Source organism: Cnephaeus nilssonii, assembly GCF_951640355.1.
Source record: "Cnephaeus nilssonii genome assembly, chromosome: 5".
Taxonomy (NCBI): domain Eukaryota; kingdom Metazoa; phylum Chordata; class Mammalia; order Chiroptera; family Vespertilionidae; genus Cnephaeus; species Cnephaeus nilssonii.
In genome coordinates, this window is record NC_137076.1 from 72,646,773 (window position 1) to 72,674,394 (window position 27,622).

Consider the following 27,622-nt stretch of genomic DNA (forward strand, 5'->3'; position numbering starts at 1 on the left):
GCCCTGGTCCCTGCCTTTGAAGAGATTATGTACTCGGCAGCAAAAGAAGGTCACATTCTCTAGGTAGCCTGTGAGCCTCCACTTCCCTAGAGAATAACATGTACTTGTCTTGTGAGTGCCACAAGCCGCGTGACAAAGGGTAAAGGGGAACACAATCCCTGTGGGTTGAATGGCAGAAGCCCTGCTAGGAGGAAGGGACTTGGAGCTGCTGTCAAGGATCTTAGCAGGAGACGATCCAGAAACAAAAGCCATGAAGTGACAACAGAAAGTGTTTGGGGAACAAGCTAAGCATATGGCTTGCTTTCTAAACAAGTGCGCAATGAAGCTAGAGAAGCTTTTGAATAAGTATGTCTTTTAGAAATATACTGTAATGTAATATAGGTAGTATATACTACATACTGAGTACCCACTGTATGTCAGCCATAATAAGCACTTTTACAAATGAGAAACACTTAACAGATATTAACTATTGTTTTAAGAATATGCACAGCTCATACCGAACCCAGAATTAAGCCCAGGCTTCTGACTACCTTGATCTGTGCTTAAATGCGATTGTGCAGATAGTTGAGTGGGGGACCCACTGTGAGGATGTCCCAATAAGGGGCAATGCAGAGAGGGTTTTATTGACAGGAATTGTGCAAATACCAAATTTTGTGAAAGGCTTTTCTGGCAGAGCCCTTGGTTCATTCCTGAAGTAAATTCGGAGCCGTGTTTAAATTAGGAGTTCTTAGGGGAGATCCCAATTCATTAGAAATGATAGCTGTCTTTTCATTTGTTTCAGTGACTGTTGCTTTGCTTTTATTTATTTTTAATCTTTATCGTTGAAAGTATTACATATGTCCCCCTTTTCCCCCCATGGACCTCTTCTCACCCACCTCCACGCCCCACCCCAGGCCTTCACTACCCTATTGTCCGTGTCCATGGGGTATGCATATATGCATACAAGTTCTTTGGTTGATCTCTTCCCACCCACCCCTCCTGCCCCCTTCCCTCTGAGATTCCACAGTCAGTTCCTTGCTTCTGTGTCTCTGGATCTGTTTTGTGCATTAGATTCCACATATGAGTGAGATCATGTGATACTTGTCTCTCTCTGACGGGCTTATTTTGCTTTCTTACTTTACTTTTAGATGGATGATGACAGAATGGACCCCGTGTTCACGAACTTGTGGCAAAGGGATGCAGAGCAGACAAGTGGCGTGTACCCAACAACTGAGCAACGGAACCCTGATTCGGGCCCGGGAGAGGGACTGCGCTGGGCCCAAGCCGGCCTCCGCCCAGCGCTGCGAGGGCCAGGACTGCATGACCGTGTGGGAGGCGGGGGTGTGGTCAGAGGTGCGGCACACGCCCCATTTCTTTCCCTTTCCTTTTTCTTTTTTGACTCTTAGATTCTTTAAGGTCGTGTGGTATCATGTTTAGAATCTGTGCACGACAGTGAGTATTTTTCAATACCATCTGTTGATTTTGCTGATAATAAAAAAGTATGCTCATTTAAAAATTTTTGAAAATATGAAAAACAAAGATTTTTTTACTCTTTATTTTGTAAATAATGTAACATGATGAAGAGGATATTTTATGTACATTTTAGAATCCTGCTTTTTCATTTATATACCATGAGTATACTTTTAAGTGGACACATATTAAAATACACATTTCCCTCATCATATATCCCTGAACATTTAAACGAGAAAGGAGAAGAAAGGGATTAACATTTAACCATCATTTTCTGTGAGCAAGCACCATGTTTTTAATTCACATTTAGTATGTTATTTATATTTAATCAGGAATTCAAGAAAGTTAACAGTTTTATCCTTTTATAATATAGCTTAGAGAAATTTAATCATTTACTTGAAAATTCAAGGTAGTCTAACGCAAGCCATAAATTATGAGATATTTATGTATTTGTGATCAATTTTAGTACGTGTAAAATATTATTAGCTCCAGGCTTACGTTTTCAGGAACACAACTATTGGAATCTGCATGGCTGTTCCTATACTGTGTTGTTGCTAAATGTTTGCCTGCACCTCTTTCTTTAGACCAGTGGTTCTCACCCTTTCTAATGCCGCGACCCTTTAATACAGTTCCTCATGTTGTGGTGACCCCCAACCATAAAATTATTTCCGTTGCTACTTCATAACTGTAATTTTGCTACTGTTATGAATCGTAATGTAAATATCTGTGTTTTCTGATGGTCTTAGGCGACCCTGCTAGCGGTTCTCAACCTGTGGGTCGTGACCCACTGCTGTAGAGCCATCGGAAAACACAGATATTTACATTACGATTCATTAACAGTAGCAAAATTACAGTTATGAAGTAGCAACGGAAATAATTTTATGGTTGGGGGTCACCACAACATGAGGAACTGTATTAAAGGGTCGCGGCATTAGAAAGGGTGAGAACCACTGCTTTAGACCTTTTTCAGAAACAGATATAACTTGGATTTTCACATTTTGCCATAGCTCTCAGTTCACTCACACTCCCCTGTCCCACCTACTGCCATTTTGGTCCCTGTGTCCAGAGAGTCAGTGATACCTACCTTTGGAAGCTTTACATAATAGAAAGCATCAATGTAAATGGGTGGGCAAGCTGCACCTAAAAGGATGGTGGAATATACATGTGAGCTTCATATCTGTTAGGTCACCAATGTCAATCAAGCATCAGTTATGTATAATATAAATTAAACTATTTGTGAATCAACTTATATTTCAATCCATACAACTGTTTAGATGATGTTTTCTAGGCTATATAATTATGTAAAGAAGTTCTTTTTTATTTTTGCTAAGGTTTTCTTTGTTTTAGCTTTAAGAACAGTTTGTGAAAAATGCCATTCTATAAGAAATTTGGACACAGTCAATAGTGTGGTGATGGCGAGGGGGTAGGGAGGTAGGTGGAGGTGGAAGAGGGTATAAGAAGGATAAATAGTGATAGAAGAAAATAAAATACACTTGAAAAAAATTCTCACTTTTTACATTTCTTAAGGCTAAAACAGATAAAATCTTAGCAAAAATAAAACAATTTTAACACACAATTCTATGTAAAAATTTGCTGTCAATCAAGTGTAGCATTTACATTTTGATCACTGTATTCTACTTGTCTTTCATAAATAATCCCTATGTTCTGTTTACTCTCTGCAATCAACGGTCGTGTGCTCCTGAAACCCTTCTGCCCAGCACTGTGCCTGAGCTACCTTGGGCCTCTAATACTGGTGCATAGCCTGTTCTCCTTATTCTTTATGTGGGTTATAGGCTTATGGAGATGAGTAGAATCCACACGTTACATAATTTCACTATTTGTCTCTCTTCTAAACACTGGCTTTATGCAAACTCTCTGATGTCTTCCAGTGCTCTGTCAAGTGTGGCAAAGGTGTCCGTCAGCGGACCGTGCGGTGTACTAACCCCAGAAAGAAGTGTGTCCTTTCCACCAGACCCAGGGAGGCCGAGGACTGTGAGGATTACTCAAAATGCTACCTCTGGCGAATGGGTGACTGGTCTAAGGTGAGAATCATTCTGTACATTCTCGGTATTGGGTTTCAATAATGTCTGCATTGCCCTGGATACTACATCCATATAGTATGGACTTTAGGAGGGATGGAGGGTAGAGGTGAAGATTATAGGATATGGATTATTATATCCCCAGGTTCCAGGTTCAAATCCTGCCTCTGTCCATAATCATGATATTTATAAAACTTTTAAAGATTAAGATAAAATGTATGAAGTAATTAACATGATTTTTGGACACAAAGAAAGCTCTCAAAATGCAAATTATTATTGTTTTGTTGCTAGTTTTTGTGATATTGTTCTTTGTCAGAATATTTTTTGCATAAAACTTCCCTAAGAAATAGAATACTATCAGGTGAGTCAATTCAAAATATAATTAAGGCAAGTATTGGCAAAATTAAACAAAGGAATGCCCATCATAATCGGTAAAAGACAGTCTTTTTTCCACCAATATTTGGGGTTGTAGATAGAAGAAAAGAGAAGGAACGGAATTCTTTTTTTAAAAAAAATCTTTATTGTTCAGATTATTACAGATGTTCCGCTTTTTTTCCTCCCCATAGCTCCCCTTCACCCTCTCCCCTTCACTCCCCTCCCCTTCCCACCCCACCCCATCCCCTTGCCCCCTCACTGTCCTCGTCCATAGGTGTAAGATTTTTGTCCAATCTCTTCCCGCACCCCCATACCCCCTTTCCCGCAATGATTGTCAGTCCGCTCCCTTTCCATGCCCCTGATTCTATTACATTCACCAGTTTATTCTGTTCCTCAGATTTTTTTATTCATTTGAATTTTAGATTCACTTGATAAATATGTATTTGTTGTCCATAATTTTTTATCTTTACCTTTTTCTTCTTCTTCCTCTTCTTAAAAGACTGCCCTTCAGCATTTCATATAATCCTGGTTTGGTGGTGATGAACTCCTTTAGCTTTTTCTTACCTGTGAAGCTTTTTATCTGACCTTCAATTCTAAATGATAGCTTTGCTGGGTAATCTTGGTTGTAGGTTCTTGCTATTCATCACTTTGAATATTTCTTGCCACTCCCTTCTGGCCTGCATAGTTTCTGTTGAGGAATTAGCTGACAGTCTTATGGGTACTCTCTTGTAGGTAACTAACTGCTTTTCTCTTGCTGCTTTTAATATTCTCTCTTTGTCTTTTGCCCATGGCATTTTAATTATGATGTGTCTTGGTGTGGTCCTCTTTGATTCCTCTTGTTTGGGGTTCTCTGCGCTTCCTGGACTTGTAAGTCTATTTCTTTCAGCAGGTAGGGGAAGTTTTCTGTCATTATTTCTTCAAATAGGTTTTCAATATCTTGCTCTCTCTCTTCTTCTGGCACCCCCATAATTCGGATGTTGATACACTCGAAGTGTCCCAGAGGCTCCTTACACTAACTTCATATTTTTGGATTCTTTTTCATTTTGCTCTTCCAGTTGGGTGTTTTTTGCTTCCTCGTATTTCAAATGTTTGACTTGATTCTTGGATCCTCTAGTCCACTGTTGAATCTCTGTATATTATTCTTTATTTCAGTCAGTGTATGCTTAATTTCTGACTGGTCCTTTTCCATTTTTTTGACATTCTCACTAAGATCCTTGAAGGTCTCACTAAGTTCCTCAGAGGTTTCTAGAAGATTCTTGAGTAACCTTATAACCGTGGTTTTGAACTCTATATCCAGTATTTTGCTTTTTTCCATTTCTTTCATTTGTGACCTGTTTCTTTGTCTCCACATTTTGGCTGCTTCCCTGTGTTGATAGAGTGGCCTTGTGTGGTTGGTGTCCTATAGGGCTCAGTGGCTCAGCCTCCCCAATCACCTGAGGTGGACACTCTTGGTGCACCCCTTTGTGGGCTGTGTGCACAGTCTTGTTGTAGTTAAGCCTTGATTGTTGTTGGTAGCACTGGGAGGAATTGACCTCCAGGCCAATTGGCTGTGAAGACGAGCTGTATCTACAATGGAAGAGCTGCTGTAATAGGAGACACCCTTATTGGGCGGGACTTGCTTCAGCTGGGCTTTGGTGCTCACTGAGTCTGCCCCTTGAGTGTGTCACTTATGGATGTGAAGAGTTGTAATCTGGTATGGTCTCGCACTAACCACTGGGTACACTGGCTCTTGGATCTCCAAGGAGTTTGCAAAGTCAGCCACTGCCTGGGGCCACCCAGCAGGAGCTACAGAGAGATCTGCAGATTCCTCCTTTTTGTTTGGGGTTTGGAAGTGCCCAGATGAGGCCTACCTGTGAAGCAAGGCAGGCTGCTGCTGCTGGGCCTTGGGCCTTCTTTTGGTAGCTTTGGGGCTCTCTGACCCAGTTGCTGCCTGTTTGACAGGTTTTAGGCTGAGAAAGGACAGGCCATTCATATGCAAAAGCTGCTGTGCACAGCTTGGGTGGGACGGGGTCTCAGGGAATCACCAGGGTGGAGCAAACAGCAATGGCTGCCAGTCATCCCAGCAAGGGAGAGGTCCTGGAACAGTAACAATGACCGCTACCAGCACCTCTGTCTGAAAGAAAGCTGTCCTCTCATTCCTGCCCGATGCCAGACCGTCCAGGTCCTCCCCATATGTATCTGGGTCCCCAGAGTCTTGCCCAGAACTGGAGTTCAGAGCAATCGGGAGCTTGTTTCTCCCTCCCAATTAAAAAAAAGCAGCGCACCTGGTTGCCAGCCCATTCCGTGTGCGCCTCATCACCTCCTACCAGTCTCAATGCACTTTCTTCTTTACTTCTAGTTGTAGAACTTCCACTCAGCCAACTTTCCTGTGGTTCTGGATGATAGTTGTTCTGTCTTTTAATTGTAATTTTGATGTGGTTGTGAGAGGCAGCAAGTACAGGTATTTACCTATGCCACCATCTTGAGGAATGGAATTCTTGAAGCCTTTTGGTTAAATCAAGTGGACACAGTTCATTTAGTAGTTGAACAGTAAATTTAATACCATGATAATAATGCTTATTTAAAATTTATGAATGGAGTCTCATATAAATGAGCTATAAACAGAGGTCACATATTCACTCTGCAAAGTGAATTGATAAATAAATATATAAATCCCATGGTTTAAGGTAAAATTCTGATCACACCTAGGGAAAATAGCTCTCAAATACTAGTTTTCAAAAATGTAAATATTAATCAAATGATCCCCTGTGCCTTGCCACATTTAGCTGTAATCTAATATACTTATTGTTATGGGATCATAAAATTCTAGGGCTTAGAAGAGACTTAAATCTTCTTTTCCTCTTTTTTTATTTTATTGTATAAGTAAAAAGTTGTGGCTGCTGGGGAATGGTGGGGAGTGTGGTAGCTCTTCATAAGTAACACCGAGGGAAATTCTGAAAGAAAATTTTTCATTGAACTATGCACTGTGGTTAGCCAGCTTGCCCAATATTGAAATCCATGACATTGCCTTTCCTAACAAAAGTTTGCATATTAACATAGCATCTGAGTTCTCAGTAAACTGTACTCTCTTTCCACTACTTACAACATTCAGAGTTCACATTGGGACTCTTACAGGAGGCATTTGTAAACAATGTAAATCAATCTCTGGGTACAGAATTAGGAAATATTCAGCCCAATCCACGAATCTTTTAACTGGTGAACCGTACTGTATAAGGAAACATCGTACTTCAGAGTAAACAACTTTTAGGTGAAACAAAATTCCAAATTAACCACAAATATATTTTTTTAATGTTAAGGTTTATGCTTCCCCAATTCTTAGAGAGAAAAATACAGTAGGATGATAGGGAAAGACAATGATTTGGAAGTCAAGAGACATGGGGACAGTTTGGACTTCCTCACTGTGCAGATGGCCAAACGGGGTAAGCCATTGAATGAATGTTTTTGTGTATTTGTTCCCATAGGAGTGAAATAAGGAAAATAGACATCACCATTGTGTTTATATATAAATTCTTAATTCCGCTCTGAAGGCATGAAACAGGATGAGAAAATAAAAGTACTAGTTGGAGGGGGTGGAGAAGATCACCTATTGCTCACTTTCTATTATAAGAACTCCCCATTCGTTTATTTTGGCTAGTGAAATTCTAGAGATTTTCCTTGTGATTCTACTAGTAAACTAAGGAAAAATTTAAAAACCACTAGAATATACGTATGAGTGACCTTTTCTCAACTTTATTAGTAGAACTATGTTTAAGTGACAAATGTTAAGTCTATTAACTATAAAAGACAAATTTGTAATTGCAAAAAACAAAAACAGAAGATCCAGGTTTTATTGTAAATTATGACACAGAATTAACTAAGTTCCTCCATTGCAGCATATGGAAATAGGGCTAGCAAATCCTATTTTCATGACAAATACTGTTGATTAAAATGTGCCTATTATGTGGACTCTGGTTAAACCTTAATCAACATAAAAATTAACTGGGGAGATTATAGAAGACATTAGTTTTGGTTTTTCATGCTAAGCCTGAAAAAACTATATTTAAAAATTTTACCACAATTACATGTATCTAACTTTTAAATGTACTTGGATTGAATTACTTTAAATTGATTTTGTTGAGTTACCAAATTGCTACCCAGCTTATAGTACATGGCCATTGTGAGGAACAAAATCGATAGCCACAATATATATTCATTACTATTCTCTGACTTCTTACCTTTGTTTGTTGGACTGTTTGTTTCTTGGTTTGCTTATTTAGAAGATCCAGGATGTTGCATTTTTCTTCTCTTTCTATGAATATAAATCTGCTCTTTACCCTAAAGCCATTTTCCCCTTCTTCATTTATATCTGAGGCCTCAGCATAACAGGTTCAAACAGCAGTAGAACTTAAAGCCAGTGGCTACATGTGAACTTTATTGATGTCTCTCCTCCTTTTTTCACACCTAAGATACCACTATCGTGTTAAAATGAAGACCATCCCAAAATCATTACAGAGAAAAAGAATAATGCTGTGATATTTCAATTTCAGTGGTTAAAATATTAATGGACAGAGGAAACATAGATCTCTTATTCTTATCAACTGTGACCCTGGGATAAGGATAGCAATAAGATGTGTGCAGTGGGCGTGGATTTCTGTGCTCTTCTGAGGTCAATTAGTCTGCTAGTTTCACTCAAATTTGCTAACATTGTTAAACTGCTGATAAACCTAAGTGGACTTAAAATTCACCCTTGCATTCTTTAATCTGGAGTATTCAATGGACTGTCCAGAAAGTCGAGCTCTAAAGCCCCTCTTCAGTAATATTAGTATAGAATCAGTTAGAAGACAGACACTCTCGGGTTCACCCACTGTGTAGAACTCATTGACCACTATTGGACCGAGGTAATTTTGGCTAAACAGTTAAGGCTTACTAGGAATACGGCTTATGCCTCACACTGTGTTCACTGCATTTGTGTCAGCCTGTGTGATTTCTAGCATTTATGATTTGGTGGTGTTGTGTAAACAGTGGGAAACTTGCTCTCAGCTTCAAAGGAAAAATATAGATCCACGTGTACTCAAAGAGAAAAATCTCCTGTTCTAAAATCATTATCTCTGATTTCAACCCTATAATAAGTTGAATAATGCTCTCATGTTTATTTCATCAAGATTGGAGAGTTGGCAAAAATAGGACACAAACAATGTGGTCGCTCTGTTCTGGCTGGGTTTAACCGTTGACACAATTATGTGCCACACTGTGACCGTATCTCTGATGCACATATGGCTTTAGGGTTTCTCCTGGGAGAGCCGAATACAACCCATATGTTCTCTGGCAGAATAAATCTGTATTTATTCTTTTAAGCTGACCTAAGTTTAGAATACTGATTTTAAAAATATATTCTATACTGACTTTAAAAACAACAGCCTCTTTATGTTCAACTAAATACTATATTTTCTGCTTCTACAACTTTCTTATTTTCATTGTTGGAAATCAGTAGAGGAGCAAATAAAGGAGTATTGTTTTATCTACCTGTTAGACAGAATTTAGTCCTTCATGAAGCTTTTTAGAGTTAACTTTTCTGTGCAATATTAAATGGTTTACACTTTTTCAGGTGAATTATAATGACAACAAACCACCTGGGTATTGCAGATAATTATGGCTTATTCTCAATTTATACACTACAAGTTGAATTTAATTTAGTCCTTTAAAATTCGGGGAAAGAAATAGTATCATATCAAATTATGACATGATTAATAGATTATTTTGAGAAGAGATTATGAGTCTTTTGTGATGATGTAGTTCAAAATAATGCTCAAAGCACAATAAATCATTTTGGGTGATTTAATTATATAGATAATATGATATATCTTTGTTTATAAATAGTATATGTAAAGCTTTCAGTATAAAAAAGTCATTTTTAACTTTTGCTGCAAAAAGAAACCACAATTATAGTCAGTATATTCAGTTGAATAGAAAGGGGAATTAGATATAAGAGGAATCCAAAAACTAAGGTAATTCTTCCTAATGAATAGGGGAGCAATGTCCTTAGACTAAATACGTGTTTCCTAACTATCTAAATTGCATTTAAGCTAATAGGAATTCTACTTATTCTGAGTCATTCTCTGAGTGGAGATTTTCTAGTTCTATGTAGTTACAAATCTCAAAATGGTATGTTGTAATTATTTTTTTTCTGAAAAATAATGCTGTGGCTCAAAATAAAACAAATTGATTGTTTCATAACTTATTTTTGAAACCATGAAAAACCTGCATCTACTTATATTATTTCCGGTAAAAATAATTTTCTTATCACACATACTACAGATGTTATTAAAATCCACCTAGTATATTATATTGTCCTTGGACCCAGTAATAACTACGGGAAAATGTGTCCTGAGTAGTTAGCACTGTATTTTTCAAAGAAGCTCAAAAATAGAATTTTAAATTAATTAAGTAAATTATGCTCTTTCTTTAAGGTGGTTTTGCATAATCAAATGTTATAATCTTAAAGTGTTCCCATATTGCATAATTAGTTAATTAAAACAATTCAACAGGAAGGTGCAAGATCAAAGAAACAACAAATCAATGAAAGATTCCTTACTGACATACTTAAAACCAGTCTAGAAAGACAAACAGAAGATTTATTACCCTGTCATACCTTTATTCAGATTGGCCAGCAGTCACTGTAACTGGATTAGTTTGCACGTTTTCACTTATCACTAAAAAAAATTTATTTTATCTTGCTCTCTTTGTTATACTGGATTTGTAGAGATAGATCATGTGAATTTGAAGCTCTGAATACGATAATATGCTATCATAGGGTCCCTGGCCTGGTGATATGCCTTCTATTTTCTATACAGAAGCTTGTCATTCCTTAAAATTAACATTGACAGTAGTAATTGTGACATCACAGTTGGTAGGAAATTATGGGTAATCACCAGGGCCATTTCTTTCCACTGAAGGAAAACTCAGGGAATCATTAAAGGAAAGTTAAAGAGACATCTTAATCAGTTCAATCAAGAATATCTTAAACTAAATGACTAGATAATATCATGTTTTTAATGATGCATCTCTGCAGCATAGTGTTTTTGCATTAGTTATAAGGGAACGAAAAGAACCAGATCCAAAAAATCCCAAAGGAGTGATTTCTTGTTGCCCCATGATCAGGCTAGGATCTTAGGACTGTGGATTCTTGTATGTCTGGACTGACCCAGTACTGGCATGTACCCCACCCCAATTGAAATCAACTTGCAGGAGGTCCCAGCATGCATCTGAGGCTATGCAGAGCTTGCTGGTTGTAAGTGGATTCTTATAGGTTAATAGAGGGAGGCTCAATCAGTTGTTGGAAGGATTTCATTCAACTTTAAAGAAATAATTAGCAGCAATAGCAAATAACCAAATTAAATACCCTACAAGGATGTAAAAATGGAAAACGTTAAGTATTGGCTGAAACTAGAGAATACAGTAAAATAATGAATAAAATGAGAAATGCCATAATGAAGAAAATATATTGTCTTCCCAATCTGCTCAAAACCATTCCATGACATTAGCATCAGTAAAACTGGTAGTTACCAAAAACCAGAATGTCATCCTTTTTATAAGACTAAATTCCTAATTTACGAATTCTTGAGACTTGTATCCCCAAAATTATGTTCCATAGAAAACTCATTCCTTGGGATGTGGTCTCCATGTATGAGAAATACTGTAATTAAGCAATGATCATAAACAAATAGTTTTTGCTGTAGGACTTTACAAACATTCTGCTGTACATAGTAAGTCTCGAAGGGAGAATATAGTATTTCTCTTTTCTTTTTTCTTTTTGCCAAAGGTGATTTTTGCAGAGCATGTAGCTAGTTTGTTATTTAGTGTAATACACTTTGGGAAAGCTGGCATTAGATTATTCTGATTTTAAAGACCAGTTTGGTAAACATTATTTTCAAACTAGAGAAAATTTGTAAATTGAAACCAAACTGAAGTTATCTATAATCTAGAAAATTATTCTTTTTTAAAAAATATTTTTTATTGATTTTTTACAGAGACAAAGGGAGAGGGATAGAGAGTTAGAAACATCGATGAGAGAGAAACACCAATCAGCTGCCTCCTGCACACTCCCTACTGGGTACGTGCCCACAACCAAGGTACATGCCCTTGACTGGAATTGAACCTGAGACCCTTGAGTTCACAGGCCATCGCTCTATCCACTGAGCCAAACCGGTTAGGGCTAGAAAATTATTCTTGAGATGAATTATTATTTCTATTCAAAAGTCTTTTCTTTTTTTACAAAAAAATTAGTTTTCAATTACAGAATTTTTTTCTAATTATGTCTCCCAGTCTATTGATATTTGGAAAAATAATTGCTTATCATTTTTATAGTTTTAAATAATCTCATAAAACAGGAGAAAGGGGTACTCAAAGGAGCAGGAGGAAAACCATGGGAAACAAGAAAGTTCTCTTAAGAACATTCAATGAGATGGGGACTGAGTCAGAGGGAGTTAAAGAAGCCCACTCTCAAAGTAAACTTCAGCTGCCCTAGGACTGTGCCGTTGGCATTCCAACAGTTCCTAGAATTTGGAATATTTAAAACAAAATTTCTCATTTTGTTTCTTTCAACCAATTTCCTTTTTCTGGAAAAATGTTGATATCATCTTCCCATTTACCCAGGCTGGAAGCGACCCTGAGCCTTTCTTCTTTTATACACAAGTAGGGTTCTGTCTCGGTTGCTATTTGTTTATTTATTTTTCAATTACAGTTGACATTCATTATTATATTACCCTCAGGTGTGTGACAGAATGACCAGACATTTATATAACTTACAAAGTGATCACCTCGATAAGTCTACTACCCACCTGGCCCCATGCATAGTTATCACACTATTATTGACTATATTCACTATGCTGTACTGTACATCCCCGTGACTGTTTTGTAACTACCAATTTGTACTTCTTACTCCCTTCACCTTTTTCATCCAGCCTCCCAACCGCTCTCCCATCTGGCAACCATCAGAATGTACTCGGAATCTATGAGTTTGTTTCTGTTTTGTTTGTTCATTTATTTTGTTGTTTAGATTCTACATATAAGTGAAATCGTATGGTATTTGTCTTTCTCTGACTGACATTTCACTTAGCATAATACCCACAAGATCCATCCATATATTCGCAGATGGTAAGATTTCATTCTCTTTTTCTTATGGCCAAGTAATATATATATATACAGTATATTCACATCTTTATCCAATGTCAGTTGCTCTTTATTACCAGTATAATACCACTATCCTTATTTTTTCACCAGGACTAGAGTAAAAATTTCTAATATGTTCCCTTATCCACATACTCCTCCTCTTTCACATCCATTCACTCACAGGGATGCCTTCCTCTCTTCTAGAGCCCAGTACTTGCAGAGAATTCCCCATGGCTGTGCTGTCACCTACCAGATACTCGCTTGGCATTCAAAGCTTTCCATATTCTAGTCCTAACCTACCTATTGAAATTTGTCTCAGCATTCTCATTAATTTAGTATGTCCACTAAGCTCAGGCCTGAGCAGTGTATACTTCTACAATCTCCATGTCTTTGTTTATATTTTTCTCTTGCCTGGAATGTGTTTCTTCCAACTCTCTAAATCGTTCAAGTGCCTAATTTTTTAAAGGGCTTCCCCAATAAGTGGCAGAAATAATTTGCACTTATTGACTATATTACATTTTCTTTCTTTTAAAATATATTTTTATTAATTTCAGAGAGAAAGGGAGAGGGAAAGAGATAGAAACATCAATGATGAGAGAGAATCATTGATTGGCTGCCTCCTGCACGCCCACACTGGGAATTGAGCCTGCAACCTGGGCATAGACCTTGACCGAGAACTGAACCGTGACCTCCTGGTTCATAGGTCCATGCTCAACCACTGAGCCACACCAGTGGGGCTGTGTTATGTTTTCTCAGTGAATTATTTATTGCCTTGCATCGTTGCTGTTTTATTAAGAATGTCTCAATCTTCTCACAAATCTGAGTGACCAGAGCATTGCACTACGTGTAGCAATATTTATTGAATAAATGACTGCTAACCAAACAAACAAAAAATGTGTGATGCATCTAAGCATTGTATGTCTTTTCTTTTGATCTATTTTATTATTTGGAATCTAATTCTATAACAACTACAACTATATAACAACAATATTTTCCTACAAAAGAATTAGTAACTTGCTTCTTTTTCTCCAGGAAAATTAAACTAACCAATATAATTTTATGTAAACACATGACTCCCCTGACATTTTCCTGTATGAAAAATCAAACTACTTAAAAATGTGATTTTTAAAAAAAAGTAAATTCACCCTTATTTGAAGAACATGCTATTTCAGCCAAAAAGTGTGCTTGACATTGAGCTTCAAGGAAGCTGGCAGACTTCCTCTGCATTCTTGTGAGTCCATTTGGCTGAACACCTGCCAGCAGGTTAGACAGCAATGATCTAACCTGGAAGGAAAGCAGTAGATGGAAGCAAAGCACACTGAGGAATGTTCTTTGCGAATTGGCAGAGACAGTATTTATTTCAGGTTGGAATAACTTAAAGGTAGATATATATGCTCTCTGTGCTATTTTAAATCAATACTCTGTTTATTAAAACAAAACCAAAGCACACACTTCGGCAACATGGCCACAGAAGGATTAGATCCATTTTTGACCGGGAATTGTTGGGCTGGACCTGGAAAGTATGTTATTTGAAAAGGAAGTTCAATCACTGTCGTTCCCAGCGGTTCTCTCTGGTGGCAAGATGTTTCCCTGGGAGGGTAGTGCTAAAATAGAAATGTCTTGATAATCTTTTTTTCACCTCTGCGGCCTCTGTGATTGATTTTCTGAGCACCGGCAGGACTGCATATGTGCCCAAGACTTTGTGCTTATTAATTACTGCTTAATGCAAAACATCTTTTTTTTTCTTTCATCATTGCAGTGATCAATGTGTACTTTGATATAAAAAATTATTTTTTGTTACTTTGACAGTCTTTTCATAACATATTCACTTCTCTGCTAATCATTCATAAGTAATCTGCTTGATTTTGCCACACACATTTTCTTGATTTGTTATAACTATATGCAAATGTTTTCATTAAGGAAACAAAAATAGTTTGAACTGTACGACCAAATGATGAATTAATTAAACACATACGCAAAAAATAATTTTTTTTCAAATGTCTGACCTCTAGGAATAGATTCAATCCCAAATACCCATGTGTTAAATAAGGCAGATCAACTACTTTAAAAAGATGCTGAAACACTGACCAAAATAAATAGCAAATCTTAAAAACAAACCTAACTTTTGTTCCTTAGTATGTTTGTTTCACACTCACTTTATTAAAAAGTTGAAAGATGGAACTGCCAAACATATACAGAAATGAATAGGAATGCTGCACTAATAATTTCCAGTAGAAGTCATCATTTAGTTTCCTTATGAGATCCATTCTCCACTGTGAATGCTACTTCACTCTTGTTAAAACTCTTGTTAAAATAATCCACTTACTCCCAAAGACAAATTATTCAAGTCAGTGTTGTTAAGCTTGTTGTAGTTTGACACTTAACATTACAGATTATATCAGGTCCTGTAAGGTTGTATATTATAGTGGTAAAAAAAAATAATTTGAACGCTTTTTGCCAGTGACAATTTTCTCTTAATTTAGGAATTCCTATTTCTTACCGAGGCCAGCTGGAAATAAGTAAAGCATTACAGAGCCTTCCTTAGCTGTTGGCCTGGAGAATACACATTCTCTCCAAAATATATATCTTTGGCACAGTCTAGAAGGAAGGAATCTCGGGTAATCTTTGTGCTGGCCAAGTGTGGGAATTATTATTTTTAACCCCTAAATACACTGAAATTTGGTTTTCTTTCAAGGAATTCAAAATCAGACCTGTGCTAGTTTAGTTATATTTGTTAACCAACAAAACTCAAAGTAAGTAGCTTATAGTAGTATGCATTTTTACTATTGGGTTTTCTGCCTCTTTGGTTTATAATGTATAAGAGGACATTTTAAAAAATTTACAGCTTGAAGAGTTTCACAGTTTAACATTAGAGTTTAATATATACAAATTAATAGTTCTGTAAACTCATTGACAAACTAGTTGATTATTTAACCTAAGTTTACAAATTTATTATACTATCATGTCCCATTTGGTTCCCAAAACTAAGTTATGTCAATATTCAGAGTAACAAATAACTAACCAGCATCAAAACAGTGTCTACGTGGCTATTCTGAAGTCCTGAAAGGAAAGGTAGAAACTCATTTAGCCAATAATTTTAAAGTTTGGCATTTTACCATAAGAATCCCAATACTTAAGACTAGATGTGAAAATCATTTTAACTCCATGTTCAAAGTCATGTATGTGGAATAAATTTACTTGATCTCAGAACCTATGGAGCACAGAATTTATTAGTATTTAGTGAATTTATGTCAGTAGGCATAGCATTATTCATAGGAACAACACACATTATTTTTAAATGATGCAGAGTTTTGATAAATTCAGATATATCATAAAAGGATATATAATTCGTATCCTGCTCACAGCGCCAGAAGTTGCCGAAACCGGTTTGGCTCAGTGGATAGAGCGTCAGCCTGCGGACTCAAGGGTCCCAGGTTCGATTCCGGTCAAGGGCATGTACCTTGGTTGCGGGCACATCCCCAGTAAGGGGTGTGCAAGAGGCAGCTGATCGATGTTTCTCTCTCATCGATGTTTCTAACTCTCTATCCCTCTCTCTTCCTCTCTGTAAAAAATCAGTAAAATATTAAAAAAAGGATATATAAAAAATATATTTCTATAATAAAATAATGGAAATTTAGCAACAGAATATATTCATATTATGTATATAGTATTTGATCCATCAAAAATTTATTGTGCTAATAAGACCTAATTATCCTCAATGCATCCGATTAGACTTGAAAACTTAAGTAATTTCATCCGACCACAGTTATTCGACAGCACACACTCACTGCCCTTGACCATACTGAAATGATAACTTCAATAAAATGTCTCAGGATAAATGACCTTTCCTTGAACTCCTTCTATAAGATATTTACATATTTTCCAAAGTATTACACCAAGATCTTAGTAACACTGCCTATCAGTGCTATAAATAATGCTATGTCAGGAATAAAATTTTCATGGTTAGTTTCTTTCTTCAATTCACTTATTGGGCAGTGTCTCACCACCTGTCTATCCTTTGTGATTGAAGAAAGGATTCCACTCCTTGGCTTGTCCATTAGATGAACATCATAGCCATTTAGAGTTCATTTAATTCCTTTGTTTCTATGATAGTGCCACAGTTAAGAATTTGTAAGAAATTTTTAGTGTGTGTTTTTCTGTGTGTTTTATTTTCCCTCATTTGTTTGCGTTTAGGCCAATCCATAAATTTGCCAAGTCATTCTGGAATCTTACACTGTCTTTACCAGAACTGCCAAGCCCTGCCCACTCAGGGCTCTCATCTAATTTAGTCCATAAAACTTTCCAAGAGTTCACATCCATATCTGTCACCAGATCATCCTTGGCCATTTTTAGAAAACTATAAATGTCTGAGTTAAAGGCCTACTGTACACTTCCGCCAACTTGGGCATTGCTTGTATGTCCCCAGATATTTCCCTTGCAGCTTATTTAGATGGAATTTTCTCAGGTAAGACAAAGTCAGTCAGCTCTTATTACCTGGCATAAGAATGACAGAAGGAAAAGGAGGTTTTAGATAATGACTATGATTATGAGGTTCTGTAATGTATTTTAAAAGAGGATAAAGCCTTTTTCTTATTGGTTTGTTGCCATTTGTATTCGTGGTTCTCATTTACTATATTTTGCTAATCTTTTAATAGTCCAAACTGTTAGAATTATTGAGAAAGTTTCCCTTTCATGTTTAGTGTTTGACATGCAAGCTATATAAGGTGTACCGGTTAATAATGTGGATTTTGTAATCAAAGAAAACACGATAATTTCAAGAGAAACATCAAAAGTGCTTTATTCAAAGTAATGTCCATCGCTAGCTACAAATATCCCCCATCTTTAAGGTAAATTGTGGATACCGTCCCAATAGAACTTTTCTTGTTTTGAGGCAAACCATTCAGAGATCCAATTTTCCACTTCTTTGTACGGTTTGAAGTGCTGCTCAGAAAGTGCGTGTGCCATCGATTGGAACAAGTGGTAACCTGAAGGAGCAAGGTCTGGTGAATACGGCGGGTGGGTTCATACTTCCCAGGCAAGAACTTTTTAAAAAAATATATTTTTATTTCAGAGAGGAATGGAGAGGGAGAGAGAAATAGAAACATCAATGATGAAAGAGAATCATTGATGGGCTGCCTCCTGCACCACCCCCACCTGGGATCAAGCTCACAACCCGGGCATGTGCCCTTGACCGGAACCGAACCCAGGACCTTTCAGTTCACAGGCCAACACTCCATCCACTGAGCCAAACCAGCTAGGGCCCCAGGCAAGATCTTTTAATGTGTCTTTAACTCGTTTTGAAGTGTGTGATGGTGCCATTATCCTGGAGCAAAATTACTTTGCCGTGTCTTCTGGCACATTCTGCTTGTTTTACGATCAAAGTGTGGTTCAAATTGATTATTTGTTGTTGGTAGGGATCAGTATTAACGGTTTCACCTGGTTTTAGAATCTCATAATACACCACACCTTCCTGATCTCACCAAATGCAGAGCATTGTCTTTTTCCCAAAGCGATTTGGCCTTGCAGTCCATGTTGATGGTTGATGGTTGATCAACCCATGATTTTGTGCATTTGGGATTCTCAAAATAAATCCACTTTTCATCGCCAATCACAATTCGATGCAAAAAAGACTTCCATGCTGTTGAAGCAACATTTTACTGATGACTTTTCGGTTCTCCATTTGTCTTTAGTTCAGTTGATGTGGCACCCATTTTCCTTCCTTTAAAATCTTTCCCATTGCTTGTAAATGATCGGAAGTTGTTTGCTGAGCAATGTTTAATCTTTCTGCAAGTTGTTTTTTTAGTTTGATGCGCATCTTCATCCAATAATGCTTGTAATTGTTGGTCTTCAAACGTTTTCGGTTGACCTAGACATTCTTTGTCTTTCACATCGAAATCATAACTTTTAAAGTGTTTAAACCAGCGTTCACAAGTATCTTGAGATGGAGCATGTTCACCATAAGCTTCCCGAAGTATATGATAACTTTCAGCAGCACTTTTCTTCAAAATAAAGTAATGAATTAAAACTTCCCGCAAATGCTCTTTTTTTGGCACGCAATTTGACATTTTTAAGCGTAAAAATATCTATGATGTTAACACCTTCAGCAAATTTGACATACGAAGTTTTGAAGCTTGCTGTCTATACAACAAAATAGCATACATATCAAATCGCATATATATCAACATATGTGTAACTCCATCTATTGAAAAAAATCCACATTATTAACTGGTACACCTGGTAGTATAGACATAATTTAATACAGTCTTAGAAATTGTCACTAATGTCCCATGTCAAGGAAGGATTTATTTTAGGAGAAAGCCATAGCAATATTATCTAAAAATATTAGTCATGTGAACCCAAGTGCAGGGAGGGTCATAGTTCCTCAGGTACAAACATCATTTTCAAAGATGTTGGGGCTCAGTTTTTGGTGGGAAAGAGAGATGGCCAACATCAGTTTTCCTTGTGCCATGTTGTCTTTGTCAAAATACTGTTTTTAACTCCAAAATCATGAGAGCCATTTTCTAAGCTGTTCTAAAGATTACTGTCTTCTTTTTACTCTAGTAAAGCTGGGACAGCAAGACTGTGTTTGCTGTTCATAATTAAAGGCTTCTAGTTCATGACATTGATTAATGGGATGTTTTGTTTCAAGGTCCTTCAAGGTGATGGATAGTAAACTGTTTGGGGAATAGAATATTTGTCAGGCAATCCAATCCTCTTTTTAAAAAATACTCTTGTCAGGAAATGTTCCTTGTAAAGGAAAGATCATTGGCAAGTTATCTGGTAACCCTGTGTTTGTTTACCGGTTGCTGGCAAATTGATGTTGACATTTTAGCATTTTGGCCTTTTGTGAAAGTCTATAGTTTGGGTTTTTATAACAAAGAGTATGGAATAAAGTACCAGCTCCACAGTATCAATAACTTCTGCTGTTCATATTTTCAACATGGGATCCTGAACATAATGGGTGATGTATAAATATATAGAAAACCAATAAATGATTGGATATTCTAAGACAGTCAAGCAAATTATATTTTGAGACTTTACTGAGCGGAATTTCTGTCATACCATTGTTGGGTAGTACAGTGAATAATCAGATAACGAAACTAGAGTCCTTACTGTTTCACAGCTTCACCACTTAAAAATTGCCAGACTACAGTAATTTTTAATAAAATTTGGATTTTTTACTTTCATAGTAATTTAGTCCTGAAATTATAGCTATGATCTCCTCCAATGCCTTGCTTACCAAAAAAAAAAAAAGTTTCAGGTAAATTAGTTGCTAGTGACAATATTGGAGCCCAGGTCTCCTCATTTCAAGGTCAGAATTAATTTAGCTTTTCCTTTTAATATCTATCTTTAATCATAGCAATATGATTTGAGAAAATATTCTATTATTTAGTATACTCTATAATAAAGTAAGAACTAATTTAGAAAATACCTTAGAATTTCAGTGAACAGAAATATTTGTTCATTTTCCACACATTTGTAATAAATTTTTTTACTAACATATGTGTTATAAAGGAAATAATTACTAGTAAGAGGTTGATATTTTATTATGAAATTATTATAATGAGAATTACTTTCTAAGGCTATTAGACTATTTAATTTCATATTTTATAATAAAACTTATCCTAAATCTTTCAAAGGCAAAAATGAGTCTGTTTTAGTTAAATTAATTCTAGAACTTTTTATTATTTCCTGGATACTATTTTTATTTCTGGGTCATTCCCATATACAAGTTACAAAATTTAACTTGCAAAAGTAATACAACTAACATTTTTTCTTTCTAGTTTTTTCAGCTTTTTATGAAAGACACTATTCAGCCATTATCTGCTAAAATTATTTATTCTGTTACTTTATTGAATTTTTTATAATTCTGAAAAATGATATGTTACATTGGTTTGCTCATGTCCTATGGAGTTGATATAAAATTAACCAAAAGTTTTGGGAATAGTCTGTGACTGATTCCTGGGCTTCAATGACATGACTGTGAACTTCCTCTACTGATCAGAATGAGTTCATCTATTATAAAGCTCTGTTATTATTATTTTCTCAAATATTTCAAGATCTACATAAATTTTAGGAATAGATACTAGAATGGTATTTTCCCATATTAATGTAACCCCTTAAAAGTTTTTAGTTTAATTATTTTGAATTTTCTTGAAGATATTTTTCTAAGAAACATATCTTCATTTATATAAATATATCAATTTTATGGAGTGGTATTAAGATGCTTTTAAGGAAGAAAGACCATGTTAAGTAGTTACTCCTCTTATAATAGTTTTATATTATAGTAAAGCTTAAACTGAACTGGAAACATTCAGATTGTAGAGTTAACAAGAAAAATAAACCATAAATATGCATAAATAGTTGGGGTAATTGTGGAACACTTAATGGATTGTGATTTGAAAAGCAGCCAGGCATTTGGAAAAGAGTAATACTATGGATACAATTGTAGATGTGGGAATAGAAAATGCATGGGCATGATCTATATATATGAAAGCCTAAGCGACTGTTACAACTGAACAACTGGAACGACCAGAATGACTGGTCGACCAGTCGCTATGATGCGCACTGACCACCAGAGGGCAGACGCTCAACACAGGAGCTGCCCCCTGGTGGTCAGTGTGCTCCCACAGCCAACCTCCTGTGGCCCCTCCCCTGGCTGGCCAACCTCCCGTGGCCTCTCCCACCCCAGCTGGCCAACCTCCCACAGCCCCTCTCCCCGGCTGGCCAACCTCCTAGAGTCCCTCCCTCCTGCCAGGCTTCCCAGATAGGCTCGGATTGGGGGGTCAGCTGGCCAACCTCCTGGGGTTCCTCCCCCCAGCTGGCTGGCCCCCCGATAGGCCTCGATCACCAGCCAGGCTGAGGGACCCCACCCGTGCACAAATTCGTATACCGGGCCTCTAGTTAATCTATAATAGAGCAAATTATTCCTACAGTGAAGGGTGGAAAATAAAGCTGAGGAGATAGATAAACACCAGCCTGGAGATTCTGGGATACTGGGCTTTATCTTGTAGGCAATGACTCAGTAATCAAAGATTTTTGTCTGATGATATTATATATGTAAAGCAATTTTGGAAGAATACATATTCAGTATTAACAAGTGGGATTGATTGGAAGACTGGGGACTAAAGTAACATTAGTAGACGAGGCTTGAGGTGAATAGGGTTTGTATAGAATGCTTCTTGTGCAAATGAAAAGAAGAGCTAGGACACGTACCCATGTAAAGGAAGAATTGATGGCAAAGAGAGTGCAGTCCTAATAATGACTTGGTAAAGCACAAAGGGAAAAAAATACATTAAAATCTTAAGCCTGTATATCTAAAAGGGGACAATCAGGAAGTATTTACCAGTTTTCAATGAGAATACACTAAGATCATTTGACTAAAGATCAATATGGGTAAGATGACTAGTAAAATAAGTCATTATTTTCAGAAACACAAGCATATTCCCTCTCATGTAATTGTGATACCATAAAATCACTTTATTCTCTCAGTCAAATAAGCACCAGCTTATTTGTGTAACAAATCAAATCTGGGAATACATGGGGACCCAAGAGACTTCCCTAATAAAGACGATTGTACATCAAATAACATTTTTCTTTGCAAAATATCTTACAAATGAAGACAAACTGCATTTATGAAATACAAGGAATCCATTGAAAGGGTATTTTATTAGAAAAATCCAGATTATCAGATATTTTTATTAGCATAGTATTGGATGTTGTGTCATCTGCCAAGAAATAGCAGCTATTTCCATCACACGCCAGGTTGATAAGCCATATTGGAACTGTTGATCAACATTTCAAGGCCAGGCAAAAGAGTAGATGAGGAGACAAAAACTGCAACAGGCATCCAGCTCCACAGCTGGGCGTATGCTAACTCTTGAGATCAATGACTAAACTGAAAAATAGCAAATCAAATTTTTGTTGCAAAATAGATAGAACTCTAAAAACTGTCTGCCCAAGTGCATGTCTGATATTAGTCATTCTATCCCATGCCGACTGATACTCTCGGGCTTTCTTTACTCGCCTTTGTCCTGCATCGCCCTAAGCTCTGCCTGAGGTCAGCCAGAGGGCACAGAAAACATTGTACCCAAGTATGAGCATCACCGTTTCTAACCCATGTTTTGCATCAACTCTGGATGTTGTGGCTCATGTTCAATTTTAAGAAATACAGGGAGAAGGTGGCTCACAGCCTAGAAGAGAGAAACAGCAAAAAGGACTTTTAACAAGCCTTCTATCTCTCTCCCAGTGCTCAATTACCTGTGGCAAAGGAATGCAGTCCCGTGTTATCCAGTGCATGCACAAGATCACAGGAAGACATGGAAATGAATGTTTTTCTTCAGAAAAGCCTGCAGCATACAGGCCATGCCACCTTCAGCCCTGCAATGAGAAGATTAACGTAAATACCATCACATCACCCAGGCTGGGTAAGCTGACCAAAAGGGAATGGTTTTGAGAAATACGGAAATACTCATGGTTTCTTCTATTTTGCACATCACTTTAAAGCTTAGTTATAAATGGATACTAATGAGTTTGGTCCTAACCACATTGGCTGTGTTTTACTGTGGGTTAATCCAAATGGCCAGGTGGGTAAAGAATCCTAAAGAATGAACTATTTTGATCCCTGAAGCTGTCTACTCAGAACCAGACCCTGGAAATATGAATGTCATACCACCCAAGCTCATCATGTAAAGGGTTGAAGGGTATAACCATATTTTGGGTTCTGACCAGTCTCATGGCAGAACTATCAATTAAGGTAGTGTCTAGTTGAAAGGTACTTGTAGTATATACCTTAGATCTCTCCACTGTCAGCATCCTTCCTTGTGATCCTGGATACAAATTATCTTTTGGAGAAAGAGTAAAAAATGACTTTCAAGATAAATGAGTGCATGGATCTATACTACCAAACAAAAGGTACAATTTTTTTCATATTTAAGGACATAATATGACATACACATAGCTACTAGTAACATTGATTACATTGACTTTTATGTTGTAAAATGCTTTCATGTGTATTCTCAATACCTGTTATTTAATCAGCCGTCATGAAGAAGTAGGGTATGTATTTTAATTAAATGTAGCCTGCACTTGCACAACAAATATTCATGAATGAATTAGCCTTTATGTCTGTGGCAATTAGTGCTTTTACCAGCACTGCTGCCTGGCAGTTATTGGGTTAATCTATGTTTAACACCTTCCGTTTTGATCTGTGCACATAATCTTCAGGAGAACAATTTAATCGTAAATTGTTATAGATACTCTTCCAGGCATATGATTCAATCAAATGGAAAAGTTTGGTTCTTCATGGACATACAAAATTTCTCTTTTTTTTGAGCCAAATAATTAACATTTCTAAGAAATAATCAGTTCAAGGAGAATTAAGACTAGTTAAAACAAAAAGTTAAGCAATCCTAGAGCAAATGCAGCTAAATCCATGTATTTCAAACAACATAATCCCTTTCTCCAGCAATTACTTGGAGTTCTTCTTAAAGTATGTGGCAGAAAATAATGACCTAAAAGAAGAATTGAATTAAAATTGCATTGTTTTGTTTATTATTTCTTACCCCCAAACACAGAAGCACAGTGATCGGAAAATCTAAGGTTTCTAAGTGTGAAATAATGAAATATAGTAGAATAGTGGCAAAAGAAAGAATTGTAGCAGGACTGACTTTTATTATGCATGCCAGAACACACTATTTCTTCAGAAAACCTGAGCCTAAATTTACATGACCAATAGTTTTATATCAAGTTCTTATTTTAAACACTTTAATGCTATAAGTTTCAGTCACATGATAAATGGCTTTGATGTTAAAGGTGCATTAAATCACTATCCCATAAACAAACAAAATAGAAAGACTCCTAGATACAGAGAACAGGCTGACAGTTGGCAGAGGGAGGGGGTTTGGGGAACTGGATGAAAAAGGTAAAGGGATTAAGCAGAACAAATTGGTAGTTACAGAATAGCCACATAGATATATACTGCAACATGGGGAATATATTCAATAATATCATAACTATGTATGGGGTCAGCTAGGTGCTTGAAGAAGAGGGGGACCACTCTGTAAAATGCATGATTTTCTAAGTACTTTGCTGTGCATCTGAAACTAATATAAAATAATATTGAATGTGAACTGTAATCCTATCTAATAAAGAGGTAATATGCAAATTGACCATCACTCCAACACACAAGATGGCCACCCTCATGTGGACACAAGATGGCCACCACAAGATGGCTGGCAGGGGAGGGCAGTTGTGGGTGATCAGGCCAGCAGGGGAGGGCAATTGGGAGGGACCAGGCCTGAAAGGGAGGACAGTTGGGGAGGACCCAGGCCTGCAGAGGAGGGCAGTTGGGGCGGGGGGGACCATGCCAGCAGGGGAGGGCAGTTAGGGGTGACCAGGCCAGCAGGGGAGGGCAGTTAGGGGTTACCGGGCCAGCAGAGGAGGGCAGTTGGGGGCGACCAGGCCGGCAGGGGAGGGCAATTAGGGGCAACCAGGCTGGCAAGGGAGGGCAATTAGGGGTGACCAGGCCTGAAGGGGAGGTCAGTTGGGGATGATAAGACCTGCAGGGGAGAGCATTGCGGGGGACCCAGGCCGGCAGGGAAGGGTAGTTAGGGGCAACCAGGCTGGCAAGGGAAGGCAGTTAGGGGTGACCAGGCTGGCAGGGGAGGGCAGTTAGGGGCAATCGGGTCAGCAGGGGAGCAGTTAGGCATCGATCAGGCTGGCAGGGGAGTGGTTAGGGGGTGATTAGGCAGGTAGGCGAGTGGTTGGGAGCCAGCAGTCCTGCATTGTGAGAGGGATGTCCGACTGCCCATTTAGGCCCGATCCCACTGGAGGGATCGAGCCTAAATGGGCAGTTGGACATCCCTCGAGGGGTCCCTGATTGGACAGGGTGCAGGCTGGGCTGAGGGACACACACCCCCTCCCCCTCCCTGACCCCGCACAAATTTTGTGCATCGGGCCTCTAGTTGAAATATAAAAAAAGTGGAAAGAATAAAATAAAATGTGCGAGCATATTTTTGTTTTGCTATTTCTTTGCAAATTCATCTATAACAATACTTATTAAATTTCATTCCCATAAAGGTAGATATATTGAGCACATTTATTTGTGTTTTTAATCCTCTCAACTAAAAATCCAAAAGAAACTTAAATGAAAAACCATAAAATTGATCTTTAAAAGCCATTTGCAGGACAATTCATTGAATTTGGGAATATCTGTCTTAAATACGTGAGAGCATTATTCATTCACTTTACTCCTTTATTTCAGGGTGTATATGTGTGTGTGTTTGTGTGTGCATAGCTCTGTGTTTTAAGTTCCACAGGGAATATAAATGAGTCAGTGGACAAAATCCCCACTTACATGATTGCTATTTGCTTCTACTCATGACACCCGGAATATCTACCTGTATTGAGTTTCCTGTGTTCTGCTTCACAGCTGCTCTGACTTTCAAGTGCCTAGGAGATCAATGGCCTGTGTACTGCCGAGTGATACGCGAGAAGAACCTGTGTCAGGACATGCGGTGGTATCAGCGCTGCTGTGAGACGTGCAGGGACTTCTATGCCCAAAAGCTGCAGCAAAAGAGTTGACCTCTAGCAGGCTGGCTGGCTCACAGCTCTTTGCAATTACATTATTTATAGACACACACACTAGCATGTTTTTCAGACCAAATATTATCAGATTACATATAATTTAATCAAATTAATTTATTTTGGGGCCTGCCAAACATCAATATGGTGCTTATTTTGGTAATACAAACATTGTGATTTATACTATAGGGCTTCATAAGTCATTTTATATGAATAAGTTGGATCCAGTTACCAGAAAAAGAAAAAGAAAACTAAGATTATTAGGCTTAAAAAATGTTTTTTAAGTTAGGGCTGGCTCTAAGGTGCTACTCTCTCCCCACCAATACCATTGAGTTATGCATAATGTATACTAATTTAGCATAATAGTTTAGCTATCTATGGGGAAAATTGTTTTTGTGTTTTGGTGTCCTAATGCAGAATTAGCCCATTTTCTGTACTCTGAAGGAGATGTGTAAACATAACAAACCTCATAGTGTTGAACAGGTTTTTAGAGAATGTATTATGAATTTGGTTCAGACTTAGAGACATCTATAGGAAAAATTCTACTGTAATTATAACCTTATTTTAATAATGGAAAGGAAAAAATCAAAATAGAGACTTTGATCATGTTCACGAACATGTACTTGAACACAAGTATTGTAACAATGAAACACTGTAATTAATGATTTACACTGAATCACCATTGCACTGTCGATATAGTGTAGAGAAACCGTTATGAAAATGGTAACATCCTACAAAAATGTGTATTATTTTTAACATGTTGTCATTAGATTTTAGCTTTTTTAAATATTTTGAAGAAAGAAAGCATTGATCCACCCATTTCCTTGTATTTTTTTTAGCAGATTTTAAAAGGATATAGTAGGTACGTAAGCCTCGCAAATCATAATGAGAAAACTTACTAAATATTTTTCAGCCTTTTCCCTAGAAACAAGGAAAGACTAAAAGCTGATAATACTGTGGTAGTTTCATTGTGTTTTTTTTCTTTATAAAAATTAAAACGTTTTACAATTCTGTGAAACGTTAAAAAA

At 37.2% G+C, this 27,622-nt stretch overlaps 1 protein-coding gene across 1 annotated transcript in view; it reads left to right on the forward strand.

The window, feature by feature from the left end:
* The window catches only part of ADAMTS19 (ADAM metallopeptidase with thrombospondin type 1 motif 19), a 200,830-nt gene extending 173,208 nt beyond the window's left edge, over window positions 1-27,622 (forward strand). Inside the window, exons 20-23 of the mRNA XM_079770450.1 lie at window positions 1,128-1,332; window positions 3,339-3,491; window positions 23,260-23,437; window positions 26,443-27,622. Coding sequence (XP_079626576.1) covers window positions 1,128-1,332; window positions 3,339-3,491; window positions 23,260-23,437; window positions 26,443-26,594 — 688 coding nt within the window. The 3' untranslated portion in view covers window positions 26,595-27,622. The remainder of the gene's footprint in view (window positions 1-1,127; window positions 1,333-3,338; window positions 3,492-23,259; window positions 23,438-26,442) is intronic.